Raw genomic sequence first — 23,533 nt, 5'->3', positions numbered from 1 at the left:
TGATGCTCCAGAAACTCAATCTGCTCACAGGAAGGTCAGTTTTGTAGCTTCTGGAAGGAGCTAGACTGTTTTTAGATGTGTGAACATGATTGCACAAGGGTTTGCTAATCATCAATTAGCCTTCTGAGCCAATGAGCAAACACATTGTACCATTAGAACACTGGAGTGATAGTTGCTGGAAATGGGCCTCTATACACCTATGTAGATATTGCACCAAAAACTAGACATTTGCAGTTAGAATAGTCATTTACCACATTAGCAATGTATAGAGTATATTTGTTTAAAGTTAGGACTAGTTTAAAGTTAGCTTCATTGAAAAGTACAGTGCTTTTCCTTCAAAAATAAGGACATTTCAATGTGACCCCAAACTTTTGAACGGTAGTGTATATATATATATATATATGTATATAGATAGATACATAGATCTATATATATATATATATATAGATACATATATCTATCTATCTATCTATATATATATATATATATATATATATATATATATATATATATATATAGATATATATCTATCTATATATATATATACAGTGGTGTGAAAAAGTGTTTGCCCCCTTCCTCATTTCCTGTTCCTTTGCATGTTTCTCACACTTAAGTGTTTCGGAACATCAAACCAATTTAAACAATAGTCAAGGACAACACAAGTAAACACAAAATGCAATTTGTAAATGAAGGTGTTTATTATTAAAGGTGAAAAAAAATCCAAACCATCATGGCCCTGTGTGAAAAAGTGATTGCCCCCTAAACCTAATAACTGGTTGGGACACCCTTAGCAGCAACAACTGCAACCAAGCGTTTGCGATAACGTGCAATGAGGCTTTTACAGCGTCCTGGAGGAATTTTGGCCCACTCATCTTTGCAGAATTGTCCTAATTCAGTTACATTAGAGGGTTTTCGAGCATGAACGGCCTTTTTAAGGTCATACCACAACATCTCAATAGGATTCAGGTCAGGACTTTGGCTAGGCCACTCCAAAGTCTTCATTTTGTTTTTCTTCAGCCATTCGGTGGTGGACTTGCTGGTGTGTTTAGGATCATTGTCCTGCTGCAGAACCCAAGTTCGTTTCAGCTTGAGTACACGAACAGATGGTCGGACATTCTCCTTCAGGATCTCTTGGTAGACAGCAGAATTCATAGTTCCTTTTATCACGGCAAGTCTTCCAGGTCCTGAAGCAGCAAAACAGCCCCAGATCATCACACTACCACCACCATATTTTACTGTTGGTATAATGTTCTTTTTATGAAATGCAGTGTTCCTTCTACGCCAGATATACTTGGACACACACCTTCCAAAGAGTTCCACTTTTGTCTCATCGGTCCACAGAATGTTGTCCCAAAAGTCTTGGGGATCATCAAGATGTGTTGTGGAGAAATTGAGACGAGCTTTGATGTTCTTTTTGCTCAGCAGTGGTTTTCTCCTTGGAACTCTGCCATGCAGGCCATTTTTGCCCAGTCTTTTCCTGATGGTGGAGGCATGAACGCTGACCTTAACTGAGGCAAGTGAGGCCTGCAGTTCCTTGGACGTTGTTGTGGGGTCTTTTGTGACCTCTTGGATGAGTCGTCGCTGCGCTCTTGGGGTAATTTTGGGCGGCCGGCCACTCCTGGGAAGGTTCACCACTGTTCCATGTCTTCGCCATTTGTGGATAATGGCTCTCACTGTGGTTCGCTGGATTCCCAAAGCTTTGGAAATGGCTTTATAACCCTTTCCAGACTGATTGATCTCTATTACTTTCTTTCTCAATTGTTCCTGAATTTCTTTGGGTCTCGGCATGATGTGTAGCGTTTAAGGATCTTCTGGTGGACCTTACTGTGTCAAGCAGCTCCTATTTAAGTGATGTCTTGATTGTGAACAGGTGTGGCAATAATCAGGCGTGGGTGTGGCTAGAGAAATTGAACTCAGGTGTGGACAACCACAGTTATAGTATGTTTTAACAAGGGGGGATTTTTTTTCACCTTTAATAATAAACACCTTCATTTACAAATTGCATTTTGTGTTTACTTGTGTTGTCCTTGACTATTGTTTAAATTGGTTTGATGTTCCGAAACACTTAAGTGTGACAAACATGAAAAGGAACAGGAAATGAGGAAGGGGGCAAACACTTTTTCACACCACTGTATATATATATATATATATATATATATATATATATATATATATATATATATATATATATATATATATAGATATATATAGATATATATATATATATATATATATATATATATATATATATATCTCTATATATACAGATGTAATTTTAATTTTTTTTCAACACTGAATATGTGTTGTTTAATATATGCCTTTTATTGTCTATCTTAAGTTATTAAAGATTATTATCATTTTACATTTCTAATAAGGAAAGTCTTGAAAGCATGCATCTTTAATAACTTAAGTTATCCGATAAAAGGTAAAAACTTTCTGCATTGATTGAAATCTCACATGGAACAAAGTACTACTGCATTTAATAAAATGACAAACAATGAAGGACCAAAGACTGCACAAAAATAAGCCAAGCAAGTCGATTGTACTCTGCCTTAGAGTCAACAGCAATTTATTTCAAAGGACATTCCGGGAGTCCAAAATGATATTCCTTTTTAATTATTAATAATGATATGTATTTTAATTTTTAATACATTTTATTGCCTGAAGCTTTCCCCCAAAAATTACTTTAAATATGTTACAGAAGCAGGGACATTTGCAGATATATTTAGAAACTCTTCTGTTATAATACTGGCATGTACATTATAAGTCATACAGTATGAGCTGCTAAATTATGCCTTTCGGATGTCGAATTGAAATAAATGATTTCAGATCTTATCTTGCACACCCATACAGAGACTATGCAGTTAAAAATATGAATTTGGTCATGAATATGTGTTACATTTTAGCTTATTCAAACAACTATGGTTTTAATCGCATTTCGCACCAAAACAGGTTTTAACTTTGTGTATTTGTTAAAAACATGTTTTATTGTACACCTATACTCATTATAAATCAATGCTTATGTGTGTACTATGACAGTGCTATACCTTGTCAATATGTCAGAAGGGTTTGATGTAACCCGGCCCAGTGTTCCCAAATGAATGCAGGTTGAGGGCCTCTGGGATGTCAGGTTTTGCAGTTTTCATCTGTATTGGGTGCACATTTTAAAGGAAACCAGCATGCTGATTGTGCAGGTATGCATGCACAGCCCTTTTAGCCAAGGGGCTGTATATGGTTTAGAACTATTTCCACTAGAGACAAGCTGCTGAAGGGGCACCATGTGTGAAGAGACAATGGGAGAGTGTCTACACTGGCCTCAAAGAGATACAATTTAATCTGCTCAGGCCATTGCCTAAAGAGGCATTAAGAGACTGAGTAATTAGGCAGAGCCTGTGTCATCCTCTGATGATGCCATAATCAACAAAATGTGTTGGAAGGAGCCTCATTCACTATGTCACTTAGAGTATGTCACTTTCCGGTGATGCACTCCCGGTCATCGTGGAGCACTCGGACATTTTGTTGAGTGGTGTACTGTATATTATGTGGAATTGTACATTTATGAAACAGATTGGTGTTTTTAATTTTTAAAATAAAACAAACTATTGTGAGCCCCCCCCTCCCTTCTTTTTATGGTTGTGTCACCTGGGAGAAGTGATCAGAGGAGTAAAAAATGTACAGCATTTAAACGCATATTGACCTTCCTATGCAATAAGGGGGTCACATCAAATCTGGTGAGTGGCGCTCACTAAGGGCGAAAGGTGGAGGGGGTCACAAGCTGTGAGTGTTTCTGAAAGTAGTGGAAGAGCACTGTATGCACAGTAAGCAATTTATTGCTCAGTGGTATGCACTTTACTTTATTTCTAGTTGCTGCTTTTATGTTGAATCAGGAATGCACTTTAAAGGACTGTGATGGAAAAATAAAATAATGAATTGATGGCATTTTGATATACACCCATCAACCATTTTATTAGGCCCTCACCAGCCCTTGGTACAAAAAGAAATGTATGTATCTCAGTCATTTATGTTATCTATTTAGTTTGGGATTAGCACAGGTATTTATTTTGGACATTGCACAGATATTTAAGTATTTTATGGTATAATATAGTAGAAATTGCCAGTAGCATCACAAGGGTTGGTGTCACCTGGTGCTGCAAAACATAGTACAGCCCCCTCCTGTCTATCCTGCCTAGCACCCTGCAGGCAGTGCAGGGTCATGGGGCGCACCCCAAGCGGCCTCTGTAAATGATAGTATAGGGTGGTATAGAGCAGGTTAGGTTGGTATAGGACAGGCTGGTGTGGTATAGGGCAGATTTGGGTGGTATAGTGCCAGGTTGTGCGGCATAGGGCAGGTTGGGGTGGTATATTTCCAGGTTGGGGTGGCATAGGGCAGTTTGGGGTTGTATTAGTGCCAGTTTGGGGTGGCATAGGGCAGATTAGGACTCTATCAAGATGCTGTGTTCTCATCTTTTCCTCCTTCAGCTGCAGAATCAGACAGAGTGAAGGAGTCTGTGGGAGGAGTGGAGGAGGAAGCCACACGCGCAGCCCTACCCACTAACTCCAGCTGCCTCCGGAGATATTGGAGATCCCCGAGGGACAGCTTAAGGCAGGGGAGTGTTATAGGCAGCCCCCCTTGCACGGCTTGGTGCCTTGCTCATGTCACTGCCGCCGCAGGCAGAAGCAATATAATACAGTGTGTAGCGGTAGGCAGTGGCCCTGGTGTCACCCCTCTGGTGGGTGTCGCCTGGTGCGGCCTGTCCCCCGCACCCCCATAGCAACACCACTGGAAATTTCACATGCTTCGCATACTGTAGAATTATGATATTCTTTACACTGTATAGCACATCATCAGGTTTTAACTTAGAGCCTATACAGCCTGAGTTAAGTAGTTTTTTTGCATTTTTTGCACAAAGCTTGATGTGCAAACATGGTGGGTTTGCGTGGAGATTAAGGGATCACACTCTCTGTCTTATGCTAAAAAAAGCATATGAGCATTTTTTTGACTATATTCATACATTTTTAGCCCCATAGATCAAACGACTAAAGAGTTAAAAACTTGCAAAAATGCCTGTAATGCACCTCAAAAAATGCTTTAAAATGACCAGGAATACGCTTTACTTATCTTCTAATTAGGTGTGAATACTGCACAAGTTGAAGTGTTACTAAACCCACAACAGTAAAATCAGTTTGTATATGCAGTAAAGCAGGGGTCTCCAAACTATGGCCCTCCAGTTGTTCAGGAACTGCAGTTCCCATCATGCCTCGTCATGTCTGTGAATGTCAGAGCTTTACAATGCCTCGTGGGACATGTAGTTCCGCAACAGCTGGAGGGCTGTAGTTTGGAGATCCCTGCAGTAAAGTATGCTTGTTATACTCACTGTGGAACCTAAGGGGTTAATCCTCCGAAATGTGTAAGAAGGCTGTTTGATCCTGTCTTTTCTGATCCTCCCCTTCTTTCACAGTCTCCAATCTATCTGTTGATAGTACAAAGCCTTGGGGCAATCTGTACATGCTCAGTTTTTTGGGAGGGTGCATGTGATCAGCACAGGACCAATTAGCACTGTCCAGACAGAGGGTCAGGGGTCTTGCAGCCTCATAGGACAGTCAAAAGAGATAAAAAAAAACTCCTTCTAAAAGCTTTAACCAGTGCTCGGCTGGATACTGTTAGAAGTCACAAAACTGCTATATACTGCTGCTGGAAAAAAAGGTATTTAGCGGTTTATATTTACTAAAATAATTACATTTCAATGTTCTGTGTACTGTGAGAGACATGAAGGGTCCTGGGTTTAGTAACACTTTAAAGTAGAACTAAATGCTCACAAAACAATATTTTGTTTTGTACAGCACTAAAAGTTAAACTGGATTACACAATTTATGTATTTATTTCTTAAACATACAGTTTTCCTTTTTGCTCACGTTTTGTGCACATCGTGTAGACCCTTGGAAAGAACTTCTTGTTAATGTGTGCATTCTGCAGCATCAGTATAGATAGTGACTACAGCAGCACATCCCAGGACACTATACACTGAATGGCTGCTTGTAGTCCAACTTTGGAGTGTGAAGGAGAGGATTTCAATGCTTTAGCTAAATATCTAAGAAAAGTACCACTAATGCCCCGTACACACGACCAGACTTTTCAACATCAAAAGTCTGACGGAATGATTCCGGCAGACTATTCGAACGTGTGTGGGCTGCAGTGGACTTTTGATTTGCAAAAGTCTGACAGACTTTAGAAATGGAACATGTTTCAAATTTTTCCGACAGAACTCTGCCGGACCCAGAAATCCGCTCGTGTGTGTGCTAGTCTGACGGACTAAAACCGACGCTAGGGCAGCTATTGGCTACTGGCTATGAACTTCCTTATTCTAGTCCAGTCATACGTCATCACTTCCGATTCCGTCGGACTTTGGTGTGATTGTATGTGGCCAAGTCCGTTCATTCGGAAAGTCCGTCAGAACTATGTCAGAACTCTGTCAGAACTCCGTCGAAAGTCTGCCGGACTTAAGTCCTGTCGTGTGTACGCGGTATTACTGGTATGATTTAACTGAAAGAAGGGCATGTCGAGAAAATGGTTTCAATTGTTTCAGATTACAAGAGTATCTGCACAAGCATATTCAATTTTACATTTTGGGGTTTCCTTGAGTTTTAATGTAAACATTAATGGGAGTTAAATAGGGGTCTAAAGAAATAATAAAGATGTTTTCACAAAATATATTTTATAGAAAGGTCTCATGTCTATGGATTATGGATGGTGTTAGTTTTAATCTTTATTTGTTAGAATTAGGCATTGGGGCGTGAGTCATGTGACATTGTTAGAAAACCAATCTTAAGTAAGCCAATTTTTTTTTTTGTCTTTATGAAGGTCCTTACCACTACTCCTTCCTTATAAATAGCTTAGTTGATGTGAGGGCTTTTCAAAATATAGCAAAGAGTTAAAACAGCAGTTATGGAAAAAAATGTCCCCTAAAAGCAAAAATGTGCTAAATAATGTTAGTGCCTTCTTTGTTGTACTGGAAATAGACAGCAAACATATGTGGTGACATTTTCCACACAGCAGAAATGCTATTTTACATCATAGGATGAACTTGTACAATTAAAAATTCCAAAGGAGAAGAGAACAAGCTCCAGTTGTGGAAAAATATCATTTTTACTTTGTGAAATAAGTGTGTATAGTGACATTGAGTCAAAAATGTAGATGCATTTAAATAATTAATGTATTAACCACTTCCAGACTGCCTGCTGTACATATGCTGCAGCAAGGTGGCTCTATTATGCAAAATCACGTACCTGTATGTGATTCTACTAATAGCCACTGGGGGGGGGGGCTCCCCCTGTGGCCAATCAGTGTGCGATTGGCCACAAGGGGAGCCAATTAGCGGGCCACCCGTGATCGCTCCCCGAAGAGACAGAACGGATGTTTACAGATGTAAAAAAGCAGACTGCCGTGTTGTTAGGCATGGGCACTGTGAACTAGTGTCCCTGATAATCAGGAACATGGATCAGAGTGTCCATGCAGAGAGTCCATCCCCCCACACAGTTAGAAAAACACAGAGGGAACACAGATAACCCTTTGATTGACCCTGGTGTTAACCCCTTCCCTGCCAGTGTCATTTATACAATGTCAATGCATATTTTTAGCACTGATCACTATAATAATGACACTGGTTCCCAAAAAAGTGTCAAAAGAGTCCAATCTGTCCATCACAATGTTGCAGTCCTGCAAAAAATCACTGATCACTGCCATTACAAGTAAAAAAAAAAAATGCCATAAATATATCCCCTATATTTATGTTTTATGTTGATATGATATGTTTTATAGCAGAAAGTAAAACAAATTGTTATTTTTAATCAAAATTGGCGTTCTTTTTTTGTTTATAGAGCTAAAAATAAAAACCGCAGAGGTGATCAGCTACCACCAAAAGGAAGCTCTATTTGTGGGGAAAAAGGGACTTTTTTTGGGGTACAACGCTGCATGACTGTGCAATTGTTAGTTAAAGCGTTGCAGTGGAATATCGCAAAAAATGGCCTGGTCATTAAGGCGGTAAAACCTTCCGGGGATGAAGTGGTTAATGTACTTGGATGCCAACTACTGTAAATGGAGTGGGTGTAGTAGAATCTATGGTGCTCCTGCAATATAGAACCTTTCTATTTATGATAAGGTGCTGAAAATGTAGATGGACTTGACAAAGTCAAGTGTGCATGGGTATGCTTAATGATAAACACAAAACATGGATGACATGCACATGCTTGGCATCCCTATAATCAGCACAAACAGTAGAGTATATTTACAGCTGAATCTAAGTAGCAAAGATAACTTTCTGCACATTTTTGAGGATAAAATATAGGGAATTGGACATGTTCACATTTTTCTAGTATTTTCCTGAAAAAAAATAAGCATGAATCAAAATGTTATTTTGTGTCCAAAAGAAGAAAATAACTATCCTCAGAAAAACATTGTAGTTCTTTGATTAAACCCAAAGATTTTTAAAGGTTGTTGGCAACTTAATCCGCATACTGCAAAATGGCAAGATTTCCGATAGCCACATTCTAGGAAATTTAAAATGTATTTTTAAATGTTTCTGATTAAAATGCCAAGCACCTCTATTTCAGTTGATATAGATAATCATGTATCTAACATCAAGAAGATCAATTCCAAACTCATATGGTCCAGGTTGGTTATTATTGATTTATGCAGTTTCAAGGACAGTGTTAATTCAGAAAATGTATTTTTTTATGACCTTCCTATATTCTGATCCCATTTGTCAACACAGTTCACCCAACAGTGTCTTTGAATGTTACATTTTTTAATCACATCTACCTTTTGCTTATAAATGAAACCATGACCTTGGGCCCACTACTCTATTTCTTCTTGCCTCAGTTAATAAATATTCGATGCCACTTGAAGAAAGGATTTATTTTACCAATTTCCTCTTACATGTCATTTTCCAATATTCGAAGCATTGCTGGTATGAAACTTATTTCACAAAAAAATAGAAAAGTTATGAGCTGAATGGATTCACTAAAATTAAATTCTTGTCAAAAAAACGAAATGTTCAGTGACTGCCATGGTCCTTACAGACGATCGAGAACCAGAGTTTCCCATCATGTGATCACTATGTCAGCTATGATATAAGTGTTCACATGCAGACTCAAGGCTCCATGGATCCTTTAGGCGTAAGAAGAACACTGCCATATTATAGCTATAGTGTTCGTCTGCAGTGCTGTGTTTTTAATAATTCCACTGACAGAAACAGTTGCATTACTAAAGATAATAAACTAAATAAAAAAAATAGAAATGTATACAGTATATACAATCTATATATACATTTTTCAGACTAATTGTGACAGTTGCTTGTGCTCCCAACCAAACTGACATGTGCAGCATCATAGCAACTGAAGATCAGAAGCTAAGATGGCAGCTTCCTTGACTGTTTAGTTTAGCGTTAATGTCACATTTTCTGAAGTTTTGAGGGCTTTAAAACAATATACATTTTCAGCATGTCAGTAACATTGTCTAATGACAAAGTACTCAAGACCATATTTTTTTACTCATTGCTTAGGTCCTCGAAGCTAAATGAAGAGCATCCTACAATCCCCCACAATAGCAACGATTGAAATGTATAAAATAAATGTTGAAATAGCCTGTGACTGCACCATGCAAAGGAAACACTAAAAACATTTGTTTACAACTTTATAATATTCTGTAAAATAAACTAGTAAATACAGTAGGTATGGTTAATAATTATTTGTTGGGTAAAACAACAGACATGTTCTAATTTATAATTTTGTAATTTTACCCCAGCATTGGTAAATGTGATCTATTTAGTTGCAAAAGATTTAAAAGTGTAAAGAACTACAGGCACAACTCAATATTTGATAAGGAATAATGCATATTACTAGTCATGTCTGCCATCTGTCTTTGTGTGTTGCTCCCCAGAAACATCTAATTTCTGTGTAATATAACTGGCTGCTATGTTTCCAATGTATGTCTTGAAGGCAACATATTTTCAACCTCAGGCTGTGTGATCTGAGCCAAAACACTACAGTGATAATATATTAGTACAGTTATTAGGAACTTTAATGTTTGTTACAGGGACTTTTGGAAATCCCATTCAAAACATACTGTAAAAATAAAATACTAAATTGAGATAATATGATATTATCCATGTTTACTGATGGATGGCATCTTTGTATTGGTGCACATATTTACCTTGAAGAGAAGTTCCCCTATTAACCCATTCCATGTACCATCTTCTTGAGGACTTCCATACTTGTGATCTGGTGCAACATATATTTCATACTTGAATCCCAAATAGTTGGCTAAGGCATCAAGGACATCAATAGAAAATCCTTGGTATTTCTTTGGCTTTCCCAAGACATTCTCTAAAACCATAACAAATGGTTCTTCCTATAGAGAGAAAAAGAAAAGGGGTTTTTGATGAATATGTATCAAATAAAAATGGAAATATGAATTACAAAAACATAAATACTGAAAAACAGCTCCATAAAGAAACACTAACCGCAACTCTTTATATGAATAAAGTGGACCTTGCATAACAATCCAAGATTTATTCAGCAATTAGACCTCCACTCCCATCTAGAGGTTGCACCTTAAAATCTGATCAATAGAAAAGTAAATATATATATATATATATATATATATATATAATGTGTGTTTATTTACAGTGACTTTCGGCAATTACATCGACAATGTTCTTGGAATAAATCCCATGAGAAGATGCATCTAGCCAGAAGGCCCACAAAGAAGGGTGCAGAGATCTACCAAAGGCACTTTTTAAGGAAAGTCTACCTAATTTGTTTTTAGGTAGAGTCATATCAGCTGACTCTGAGCTATGCAACTCCCCTTTCATGTTCATATGTATCTTTGTGCAGAGTAGACTGCTATGGATGCTAAAGAAGGATGATGCTAGAACCTTAGAACACTATGATCTGCATTTTTCATTTATTTCAGGACCATTTATTTATAAGGTAAGGATGCAGGACTCTTAGAAGACAAAATACTAGTATGAAAGTTTCAGTCATTCTGCAGGAATGCTATTTTAATGTTAAAAGTAGGGATGAGCCCAATGTTCGAGTCAAACGTAAGTTTGACTTGAACTTTGGGTGTTTGCCCGTTCGCAGTTTAGATTTAGAACATTATGGGTCATTATGCACGTAACCTGACAGGCCACAGGAAAAGGGGGGATGAGAGAGCAGCCCCTCTGCTCCTGAACCATACCAGGCCACATGCCCTCAACATGGGTAGCGTGCTTTGGGGCCCCCCCAAAGCACCTTGTCCCCATGTTGATGGAGACAAGGACCCCTTCCACACAACCCTTGCCCAGTGGTTGTGGGGCTCTGCGGGCAGGGGGCCTATTGGAATCTGGAAGCCCCCTTTAACAAGGGGGCTCCCAGATCCCGCCTCTCCCTATGTGAATGGGTTTCGGGTACATTGTACCTCTACTCATTCACACAAAAACATGTCAAAAAAGTAAAAATGACAGGAGACAGTTTTGGACAATTCCTTTATAAAAAAAAAAAAAAAGAAAAAGTGTCCCACTATGTCAATCCATCTTCAATCACAGTGTTGATGGTCCCGTAAAAATCTGGAAAATCTCTGCCTTTTTTACAGTATGCCATCTCATCGACTGCAGCCTTTTCGCAATGACAGCTGTTATATAGCTGATGCCGAGGCCACCCGGTGACGTAAACAGATGACCCCACCCCCATCTGATGTCATATGATGTCAGAAGGGGGCATGGTCACCGGGTGGCCCCACCTTCAGGTATATAACAACTGTCATTGCAAAAAGGCTGCAGTCACGGGGACGCCTCCAATCGATGCAGAGTTATTCCATTTTTTTGGTCATCGGTGCTATGATTGAAGATGGATTTACATCGATGGACACTTTTTTTTAAAATAAAGGAATTGTCAAAAACTGTCTTGTGTCTTTTTTAATTTTTTTACACTTTTTTTGGTGAATGAGTAGGGGTATAATGTACCCGATACCAATTCACATGTGGGGGGGTGGGATCTGGGGACCCCTACGCCATTTTTATTTCATTTTGGCGCAAGGTTGTCCTTAATATCCATACCAAACCTGAAGGGCCTGGTACAGATTTTGGGGGGGACCCCCACGCCATATTTTTTACATTTTGGCGCGGGGTTCCCTTTAATAAAAAATTATGCGGGGAGGACCAAGCCATTTTTTGCAATGATTTTTATCTATATTGCCGGAATCCAACAATACATTACAGCAGTTTTAAATGGAATTTTTTCCTTTAGAAATGTAATTTTTTTGCAGTACTGTTATGAACGCCCTACTTTACAGGCAGACTAAGAGACCCCCCCCCCCCCCCACACACACACAGGCACAATATTTAAAGGGATATTTCATTGTTATTGCTTCACTAAGCGTTATTAAAATCACTGCTCCTGAAAAAACTGCAGTTTTCAAAACTTTTTTTTTTGCATTGATACATGTCCCCTGGGGCTGGAGTCCCTAAACACTTTTTATAACAATAACTTGCATATAAGCTTTTAAAATCACCACTTTTGATTTTACACATTCGTATCCCATAGACTTTAACAGGGTTTGCATGTTCACACAATTTTTTTGCCTGTTTGTAAGTTCTACTGCAAACCGAATTGGGGGGTGTTCGGCTCGTTCCTAGTTTAAAGTAAAAAAAAAATGTAACTGAATTTTTTTTTTTTGCAAGGAAGTGGAGCTTTGTAAAGTACAGGGATAAAGTACAATATGGAAAGCTCGGACACATATAAATATTTATTATTTACTACTTGTGCCCTGCAGGTGGTACATTCAATGCAGAGCTTTACAGTTCTGCTTTGTGATTACACTACTAAGCTGTGAATTTCTTTTTTTGCTTCTTAACTTTTCTGCAGCTCATATAGATGAATCTATTCCAGAGGAGGAGAGCTTTAAAGGGTAACTCCACTTTCGTGAACAAAAAAAAAAGTAGAAAATAAAAAAAGACCTTTCCTTTTCAAACAGCAGTGCTTTAATATTCTTAAAATTCAATGTCATGTGGAAACTTAGAGGTACCTCTCAGAGGTACAGAAACTCAGAGGTGTGCAAAGCGCTTCCAGAAATGTCCATCCTGCTTCCATGAAGAACTCTGCACTAAGTCATAAGTCAGATTCCAAACATCCTTTGTAACAAAAATATCATTTTTGGTGAGATACTCCCCAAGGGTTAATCACTTCTAAAGGGATACAGACACTGTAACTTTTCTCATAAATACCCTGAAAGTGCATACACTGAATACAATTAATTAGTCACTCTCTTTCACAATAGCTGTGCACAGGCCATTGTCAAACAAAGAGCTATTTCTTCAGAGCAGAAACAGGTAGGAGTCTGCAACAAATGTTGTTAAAATCTATGCAATGCACATTGATCACCTCAAGGGGGTGTTTTTTTTGTTCCCTGAACAAAAGTGCAGTTACTCTTTAAGGATTCTTAGTTAGAGGGAGGTCTTTCTTATTAAAAATGTCAGCATCCCTAGAAAGTAGTGAAAGTACCCCATATCCAAAGTTTATTCACAAGATACAACTTTTTTTTTTAAAGTAATAAAAAAGTTGTCCTGTGGACAGATTCTCCCACCTGATCTGTGGATCTCTGTAGCTCCTCCAGAGTTACTGCTTCTCTGATTATTGGTCTCCTTGCCCGGCCTGTCAGTTTAGGTGGACAGCCATGTCTTTGTGGGTTTGCAGTTGTGCCATACTCTTTCCATTTTGAGATGATGGATTGAACAGTGCTTGGTGAGATGTTCAAAGCTTGGGGTATTTTTTTTACAACCTAACCCACTGTTACTTTTAGCGGTGCTATTCGTCCACTAGTAACCCCCGCTAGTGGGCGAAAAAGGTTTAAAACCGCCTGAAAAGTGCTGCTGCAGCGGCGCTTTGCCGGCGGTTCGGCGCCACTGCCCATTCAGTTCAATGGGCAGGGGCGCTTTAGGAGCAGTGTATATACTGCGACTAGAGTGCTGCAAAGATGCTGAAGTGAGAGGAGAGGCTCTTTACAGGCGCTATGCAGGCAGCTCCTGTAAATTGCCTCAGTGTGAAAGTAGCCTTATATGCCAAACTTATAGCTTTACATTAATAGACATTCTCCCTAAACTCATACACCCGGACCAATCTAGGTTCACCAAAGTATGCCAGACTACAGATGCTACCAGGCATCTAATAAATATCATTCATCATGCAAAAATGCGTAGATCACCTTCTCTGCTTCTAGTACTGGATGCGGAGAAGGCTTTTGATCGCATACCTTGGGGATACTTCCCCGAGGTGTTATCACCTTTTGGCTTTGCAGGCCACATTTTTTTCAGCGATTATGGCTCTGTACACCAAACCTTTGGTCCAGACGTATACCTCTGGAGTCCTTTATATTCCATTTAATATCACAAATGGGACCCATCAAGGCTGTCCACTTTCACCATTATTCTTTAACCTATTAATGGAACCTCTGGTGAGTCACATTCATAACCATCCCCACATTACAGGTTTTCAGATTCACAATTCATCACACACCATCAGCTTATTTGCAGATGAAGTCATCTTAATTCTCACAGATGTGGAGAAATCCCTGGCTTCGGTACACCATACATTGAAAATGCTTAATCGTCTTTCCTACTATAAAGTGAATGAGACTTAATCCTACATCCTAGGGTTAAATGTCCCTCCAGTTATTCAACAGAAACTTACAACATTGTATCCATACACATGGAACAATGTAGGCATAAAATATTTAGGCATCACTCTAACACCAAAAACAGAAGAACTGTTTAAAGCTACACCCCATTTATAGATAAACTAAGTTCAAAACTCCAAGACCTAGCTAAAGTAGAACTCTCTTGGTCAGGTCGCTTAGCAGATTTTAAGATTCCTATACCTATTCAAAACACTCCCTATTCCTGTACCTAACTTTTTTTTTTTTTTTTACAGCCGCTCAATCAATTAACCTATAGCAAGGCAAAAAGGCAAGATGCACCTTTTTTAGATTGGTTACAACTAGAAAGGCAGGAGGAGTGGGACTGGTAATACTCCAAGATTTCTATACTGCCCCACTCTTATCACACCTTAAAATGTGGTTCCCTCAAACTAAAAGTACCAGATGGGAAGAATTAGAATGCTCCCAAACACAAGGAAATAATCTTTATCACCTCCTTCTCACGAGGCAATATAGGGTTCCACAAAGCACATCACTATCCCCTACTATACTAGCTTCTCTTCAGGCCAGGAGATCACTCATAATCACTTCCTTCCAGGAGTCCAGGAGTTCCAGGAGTCCACAACAACTGTACTCCCACTACCACTGCAAAGCCTACCTGACTTGGATGTAAGTAAATGGGTGTCAAAAGGGATACAAGGCGTAGATGACTTGATGATAGCTCCAGCACCCAAAACCTTTAGATCCCTACAGCTAGATAATGGTTAATGGATAATGATATCATCTCTCATCGTCCGGCGCCCGCCCTGCATCCTGGCAGTTCCGCCCTCACTCACTATGCAGGCATCAGCGAGATTACATCTCTCAGATTTGGAAATAGAAGTGACAATCCCCATTCCCCACCTTAGCAGGAAAGTGACAATCTGCAATGTGTGGCAGGTGATGTGGCAAGTGGACAATCTGCAACTTGTAGCAGGTGACAATCAGCAACCTGTGGAAGGTGACGTGGCAAGTGACAATCCGCAACTTGTGGCAGGTGAAGTGGCAAGTGGACAATCTGCATATGGTGGCAGATGATGTGGCAAGTGAAAATCCGCAATATGTGGCAAGTGACACGGCAAGTGACACACTCAGGGCTCCCACTGCTTCTGCATTATGGTGAGTTGAACTATTTCATTTTCTATAACAATGTAATAATATAGGTAATGTGTTTCAATCATCCTGACACCATAACAACCATGATGCCATGATGATTGAAGCGCCAACACCAGCCATTTCCCCAATAAATTTTCCGGCAGTGCCCCTCCCGAGACTAGACCCTGGACTCCCCCTGGGTGAGGGTGAGGGGGGCCCATGCAACATTTTGCTATGGGGCGCTGTGATTTCTAGTTACACCCCTGAACCTAACCCTAATTGTTAACACTAAGTTTAATTAAGGACATATGTAGATATATGTAGATATAATAAATAGACCTAGTAGAGATAACGATGTACCTGTAACATCATACATGATTGATAAGGAGACTAATATCCCAAATGTCCTTTTATTTATTTCTTCTTTATTGACATTACGCTATATACCAATAAAGAAATCATGAAAGTAAAAAGCTGACTTATGTTAAGTGGTTTCCCCGCTGTTTCCTAATCTTAATCCTCAAGAACCACTGTCAACATTTATGGCAAACTCAAGTAATCATAAACTAGATAATGCACATAAAAATTAATAACTCGGAAAAAAAAAAACACTAAATCCTGTATTTGCATGCTTGCAAATCTTGCAGCTTTATCTTGTTTATCTTTTATTGTATTATAATGCTGGTGTATTTTTATGTATGCCAATCTCCTGTGGAATGCTATTCATTTACACTGTTTACATTAAAGCATCTGTATGTTTGACAGCAGAGGACAGAGTGTAATACACACACACACATTATATATATATATATAAAATATTGCATATATATATGACTTAAAACTGGTAATATCCGCACCACATACAGTATCTGAATGTGTTCTAAAATATTCCAAGCTACAATTTTTAGTTTGATAGTTTGAAAATCATATCTATTTTGCATGCCTTTTTGTTTTCTGGCACATCTGCATCACTACCAGTACTAAAGATCAAGAATTTACAGCACACTCGAAGTGCACTAGTGCTTTTGCAGCAAAGATGTGCCCTTACTAGAGCTTTTATGGTATTAGGAAGAGGACACGTATGAAGAGTTTATTATCACCTTTCCTGTATACTAAAAGGGCAGGTTTGCAGTAGATGCATTTTATTAAAATTAAGTTCATGTCAGGTGTCATGTTATTTATTTATTTTTTTTCTTCTCACAAAGATTTCTAATTAATTTGTATTAAAATAATGAATTGCATTCTTGACCTGCATTAGTTCTTTCAAGTCAAGTACATATAATCCTCCTAAAAGTATTCAAAGTGTTGTTCTGGTATCTACAACTTTTTAAGGCTTGTTCTTTTTAAGTGGTAATTTATGGCCTAACTGTAGCCATATCATTGCTTAACCACTTGCCGCCCATCATATAGCAAAATGATGGTGGCATAGTGGTTTCAATATCCTGACCAGACGTCATATGACGTCTTTAGGATATTGAGCCGATGCGTGCCACCGGGTCGTGCATTGCAGCGATTGTTGGTGTGGGGTGTCAGTCTGACACCCCGCAACACCGATCTAGGTACCAGGTAAAGAGTCTTTGAAGGAGACTCTTTACCACGTGATCAGCCATGTCCAGTCACGGCTGATCACAGTGTAAACAGGAAGAGCGGGTGATCGGCTTTTCCTCTGACAGAGGGGGTCTGTGCTGATTGATTATCAGTGCAGCCCCCCTGAGGATGCCCACACTGAAGCACCAGGGAGGCCATTAGGATCACCAGGGATGTCACCACCAGGTATGCCACCCTAGACCACCAGGGATGCCAATCAGTGCCCACAATGGATGCCAATCAGTGCCCACAATGGGCATCACTGATTGGCAGGCATTATTGTTTGACACTGATTGGCATCCATCAGTGACATACATTATAGTACATCAGTGCCACCTATCAGTGCCCATCCATGTCCATCTGTGCCACTTATCAGTGCCCATTCATGCCCATCTGTACCACCTATCAGTGCCCATCAGTGCCACCTATCAGTACCCATCCATGCCGCCTATCAGTGTCCCATCAGTGCCGCATATTAGGGCCCATCATCAGTGCTGATCAATGCTAACTCATCAGTGCTACCTCATATATATATATTATGTCCTTTTTACTTTTCTTTTCAGGTCCTTTTTTGACCTTCTGAGTTATCAGATTCCCTTTCTGTTGCATCATTTCAACAAATAAGCTTCACTGTATTTCATGTTCCATGAACCGTGGACCTGTGTGTACCTATCAATTATCAAAACTATGATTGATACTTATTGTTTTGATATATAATGCCTCGTAATTTTTTTTTCTGTAATGTGAAGGGCATGAATTCAATTCAAAAATGATGGATAGCTTTGAAGACATTCAAGACTTCGACAGCCTATGTAAGTATGGTTCAGGAGACTCATTTCCGACCTGCAGGCTCTTTCAAGTTTGCCTCCAAGCACCCTACTACTTTTTTTTTTTTTTTTTTTTTTCAATTTAGTTTTTATTAGAGATTTTCACAAACACAGAAAATAGACAGTTATATACATCATGTATATGAAAGGAATTTCAATATTGTAACAGCATATGCACCTTTACAAATCTTAAGCCATGAGTAGAAAAGGAAACATGTTAATGTAATCATGCAATATTGATCTAAGCATTTTGATCTTAGGTTACAATAATATAACTTATAACTGAACCCCTTTCAGTATGCACAATAGTTCTTGCGGCTGGAAAGTGTAGCAAGGGCAGACTGGGGTTATAAAGAGCCAAGAATACAGGAGAAAGGAGAACCAAAAGAAAAGCAGAAATAACAGGAAGAGAAGAAAGCGAGAGATGAGGTGGTAACCTCAAAACCAGTAGAAAGTAGTATTTAGAAGGAGGGAGAGTGGAGAGAACGGGGAGGGGAGAAGGCAGGGTAAGGGCAAGGGGGGGGGGGGGGGGGGTTTGAGATGGACCTGAGGATTCTGAGGTAATGAAAGCGTAGAAACAGGTTAGTGATATTTAACTTTCCATATTTTCCAGACTTCTATACGTTTCATACCATTATTTAGCCTAGAAAGTAGTAAGGTTTCATATATACAATTGGTTTTCACAACAGTAATTACATCAGAGAGGTTAGGGACTAGATCTGTTTTCCATTTCTGAGTGACCTGGCGGCCAGCAAGACATGTGTCACCACTGTTCTATATTGGGGGGGATATTTTTCAATGCCCAAATTCAATATAGCTAGCCCTGGGTCAGAAGGGGAGATAATCCCCGTGAGGGAGGTAATCAATCTAAATATACTGTTCCAGAAACTGGTCAAATGTCTACACGACCAAAAAATATGTTTGAGTGAGCCCACTTCTCCACAGCCCCTCCAGCACAAGTTGGAATTCCCTTTGGAAAATTTAGATAATCTATATGGGGTAAGGTACCATCTCAAGGATATTTTTTGGCACAATTCCCAATGGTTAACACATCGAGATGACCTGTAGATTGAGTTGAGAGCTTGGTACCACTGTTTTAATGTGTATACTTTACCCAAGTCTCCTTCCCATTTTAAATGAGGGGGGGATTTAGTAAACACATTTTTGTGCCTGAGTAGGCCATAGAAAAACGAAACTCCTTTTACTAGCTTAAGTTTAGTCGTGTAGAACTTCCAGACAGCCTCCTGCAGGTAGATTCGGGCTGTGGGTAGGGAACGTAGGAAGTGGGATACCTGACCATATTTATACAGTTCACCCAATTCTAAACCATATTCATTTTGGAGTGTTTTAAAATCTTTGACTTGTTTGTCACACAATAGGTCTGAGAGAAGAGTGATCCCTTTGAGCTTCCTGGCCTGAAGAGCTAGACCAGGGATAGCCTCGGTGAGCAGGTCGATAGGTATGGGGACCTCCACCCCTCCCACTTCCAAATGGTTGATCCGTCCGAGGGCCCTCCATGCCCAAAGAGAGGCTTGAATTGTCAGCGGTAGCTGTCTCAAGTTAAGGGGCCTCAGACGGTCAAGCCAAAGCAAGGAAGGAAGGTCGTCCGTCGGGGACATAGACTGTTCGATGTCCCTCCAAGGGACAGAAACTTGATTGTTGAACCAAGTGTTGAGTTGGGAGAGCACAGCTGCCGTAAAGTAATCTTGTAGCTCCACATAACCCATGCCCCCCACCTTTCTGTGTTTCACTAATAGACCTTTAGCGCATCTAGGCTTCTTCCTTTGCCAGATATAGCCATTGAGAAGAGAGTTAAGTAGTCTAAGGTACATAGGTTTGATAGGTATGGGTAGCGTGCGAAATACGTAGAGAATCTGTGGAAGCAATAACATTTTAAAAGAGGCTAGGCGTCCCGACCATGTTAGTTCCGTTTTAGAGATGCGTTTGGTCTCGGCAGTTAGTTTTTGGAGTAGCAAGGAGTAGTTAGCATCAGTTAATTTACTAGGGTCTGCCGTGATCTGTAGGCCCAAATACGTTATACTGTCCTCTTTCCAGGAGTATGGAAAAGACTTTTGCAAGTTTAGCATTAGTTGCACTGGGATATCAAGGGGAAGGATAAGAGATTTAGTATCATTAACTTTATAATAGGAAACATTACTGAATTGTTCTAGTATGTGGTGAGTGTATGTTAAAGAAAGTGTTGGGGAAGTAAGAAACAAGATTATATCGTCCGCGAATAGATTTATTTTATGTTGTTTGCCTCTAAAAGTAAAACCATGGATGCTCGGGTGGGATCGAATTTTTTCGGGTAGGGGTTCTATCAGTAAGTTGAATATGGAGGGGGACAATGGGCATCCCTGCCGCGTACCATTCGTGATAGTAAAAGGTTGGGATAGGATGCTAGAGGTATATACCCTTGCAGAAGGAGTAGAATAAAGGGCTAGGATTGCAGATAGAATAGGGCCCTGAAATCCAAATTTACAGAGAACAGAGTTCATATATCCCCAGTGAATCCTGTCGAACGCCTTCTCCGCATCCAAAGAGAGGAGCAGAGAAGGCGTCCGACAGGTCCTCGCATGGCACACCACATCAACCACCCGTCTAGTCGCGTCGGAGGCTTGTCTTCCCACTGTAAAACCTGTTTGGTCAGGACTTATAAGGGTTGGCAAAATGAGCAGCAGCCTCTGGGCCAGAATTTTAGCGTAAACTTTTACATCTGTATTGAGAAGCGAAATTGGATGGAAATTGGATGGAAATTGGCCGGGGCATCTGGAGACTTTCCTGGTTTAGGAATGGTGACAACATATGCACCTAACATTTCCGAGGGGAAGGAGGAGGTAGCGGCCGCTTGTGAGAAAATTTCTTGTAGTGTTGGGGTTAAAATGTCGCTGAATTTTAAATAATATTCGCCAGGAAGGCCATCAGGCCCAGGAGATTTGCCCGATGGTAGTGTTCTAATAGTTTTTTGTATTTCTGACTGGGAAATAGGGGCGTTTAATGTGGAAAGTTGCTCCAGAGAAAGTTTGGGAAGTGAGACACTGTCCAAAAAGGCAGCAATGTCCGCCTCTTTTGGTTGAGAGGTATTGGGGTCTGCTCCGATATTATATAGCGAGGAGTAGTATTTAGCAAAAGAATCAGCAATATCCTTAGGGTTATATATTTTACTGCCATCCGAAGAATTAATTAAATAGGGAATAGTGGTTCTAGCTTTTTCTTCTCTTAAACGTTGGGCCAAAAATTTACCAGCTCTGTTTTCCGCCGAGTAATGAGTCAGTTTGAGGTAGTGGACGAATTTGTTGTGGTCTTCTAGAAGCAAAAGTCTAAGCTCAGAACGAAGAGCGTCTAGTCTGTGAGCCGTCGTGGGGCAGGGGTTTACCTTATTCTGTTTGTCTAATGACTCAAGATCAGTTAGGATTCGGTCCAACCTGAGGGATCTCTGTTTTTTAAGTCTTGCACTAGCTTGCAACAGGATACCCCTTATGTACGCTTTATGTGCACACCAAAGAGTCATTGGGTCGTTAACCGAGCCAGTGTTGGTCACAAAAAATTCTTTAAGACTCTTAGTGACCTCTAACATTTGTTCTTGTGAACTAAATACACCAACACTCGCTCTCCAGATCCCAGAAACAGTATGAGTGTTCCCCTCCGCCACTACTGCCGAAACAGGGGCATGATCAGACCAAGAGATACCATGAATGGCGGAGGAGGACACTGCCTGCAGCAAGAATCTATCTACCAGGATCATATCAATTCTTGAATACGTATTATTTCTAGAGGAATGAAATGAGTAATCCCTTTCAGTAGAGTGTTGACATCTCCAGACGTCATAAAGTCCCTCTTCTTGCAGCAAGCGTTGGAGAGATGGAAGAGGTCTGCGGGATCTGGTGGTTGTGTCCATTTGGAAATCCACAGTTATGTTATAGTCTCCACACATTACTAGGGCTCCTTGTCGCACTTCTTTGATTTTTGTGAGCAGTCTCTTGAGAAACCTGAGTTGATGGGAATTAGGAGCGTAAAGGTTTACAATGGTGTAGATCCTATTGTTAAGAGAGCCCACTAGAATTATATATCTGCCCTCAGGGTCCGTTAGTGTGAGAATATGCGAAAAAGCAATTGAGTCCCTAATGGCAATCACAACACCTTTGCGTTTTTGCAAGGCGGATGAAAAAAAAAGATGAGGAAAATTCTTATTGCGGAAGGGCGGAGGGTCGTTAGCTAAGACATGCGATTTCTGCAAGCAGAGTACATCTGCCCGTAGCTTCTGAGCTTCCTTCCATACTGATGCCCTCTTGGCCGGATGGTTCAAGCCATGTACATTAAAGGAAACTAACTTAAGCATTTAGAGCAAAAGTGTATACTGAGTAAGTTGGCCCGCACACCTATCTGAACCGTAGAGTAACTTTGTAGTAGCATAGGCGTCCAGGTCGATCCAGATTCACACCTCTGACTGACACAGCTGGAGCACCACAGAGTCCATCTCAAGGGGAAAAAGGGAAAGATCCAGGGATGAGAAAAATCAGGGAAAAAAGAAGAGAAAAAAACAGTATAAATAAAAAAAAAATTAGAGATACAGAACTTAGGCCTAAGCCACATAGGTAAAAAGGACGATTCAACTTGGAATCTGTAGGCAGTAAGCCTGCCCGTCGTACAACTGGGGGGAAACAACAACGTTCACATGTATCCGCAGGTACCGAGAGCAACATTATAAAGAATAGTAGAGATTAAGCAAAAAGTCCGGGTGACTCAATAATTGCGATTCAGATTTTTCTTCTTACGGGACACCACTTGCCAGTTATCTGGTGATGAGATCTTTGATAGAGGGCCCGGGGTGATGTCAGCTTGTGAGGGAAGAATGTCCCATTATTTGAGTAGCTCCAGACCGTCTTCCAGGTTAGCAATCACCATCGTATGGCCTTCCCTGGAAATGCTAAGCTTACACGGAAATCCCCATCTGTAAACAATGGCATGGTTGCGAAGCGCTTTGGTGATGGGGAGCAAGGCCTTCCTCCTCTGCATGGTGTGTTGCGACAAGTCTGCAAAGACTTGGAGGTTAGCGTAGCGTTCCGGGGGTTGTTTGTTGGATCGGAAGGCGAAAGTAAATTTCTCCTTGACCTGGAAAAAGTGTACTCTCATCAATACATCCCTCGGAATGTTGTCCGGGAGGTGCGATGGTTTCGGGAGGCGGTGGATTCTATCTATCGCCAGATCTGAGGCAGGTAGGTCCGGCAAAAAGGAGCCCAACAGCTCTTGGGCATATTGGAGTAGTTGCGCCGGCAATATTAGCTCCGGGACGCCCCTC

At 40.2% G+C, this 23,533-nt stretch overlaps 1 protein-coding gene across 1 annotated transcript in view; it reads right to left on the bottom strand.

The window, feature by feature from the left end:
• The window catches only part of GRID2 (glutamate ionotropic receptor delta type subunit 2), a 1,483,303-nt gene that overhangs the window by 340,505 nt on the left and 1,119,265 nt on the right, over positions 1 to 23,533 (bottom strand). Inside the window, exon 10 of the mRNA XM_077476559.1 lies at positions 10,208 to 10,405. Coding sequence (XP_077332685.1) covers positions 10,208 to 10,405 — 198 coding nt within the window. The remainder of the gene's footprint in view (positions 1 to 10,207; positions 10,406 to 23,533) is intronic.

Source organism: Lithobates pipiens, unplaced genomic scaffold (genome assembly GCF_037356315.1).
Source record: "Lithobates pipiens isolate NorthernLeopardFrog02 unplaced genomic scaffold, aLitPip1_a1.2 Scaffold_13, whole genome shotgun sequence".
Classification (NCBI taxonomy): Eukaryota; Metazoa; Chordata; class Amphibia; order Anura; family Ranidae; genus Lithobates; species Lithobates pipiens.
This window is presented reverse-complemented; position numbering and strand designations above follow the sequence as displayed.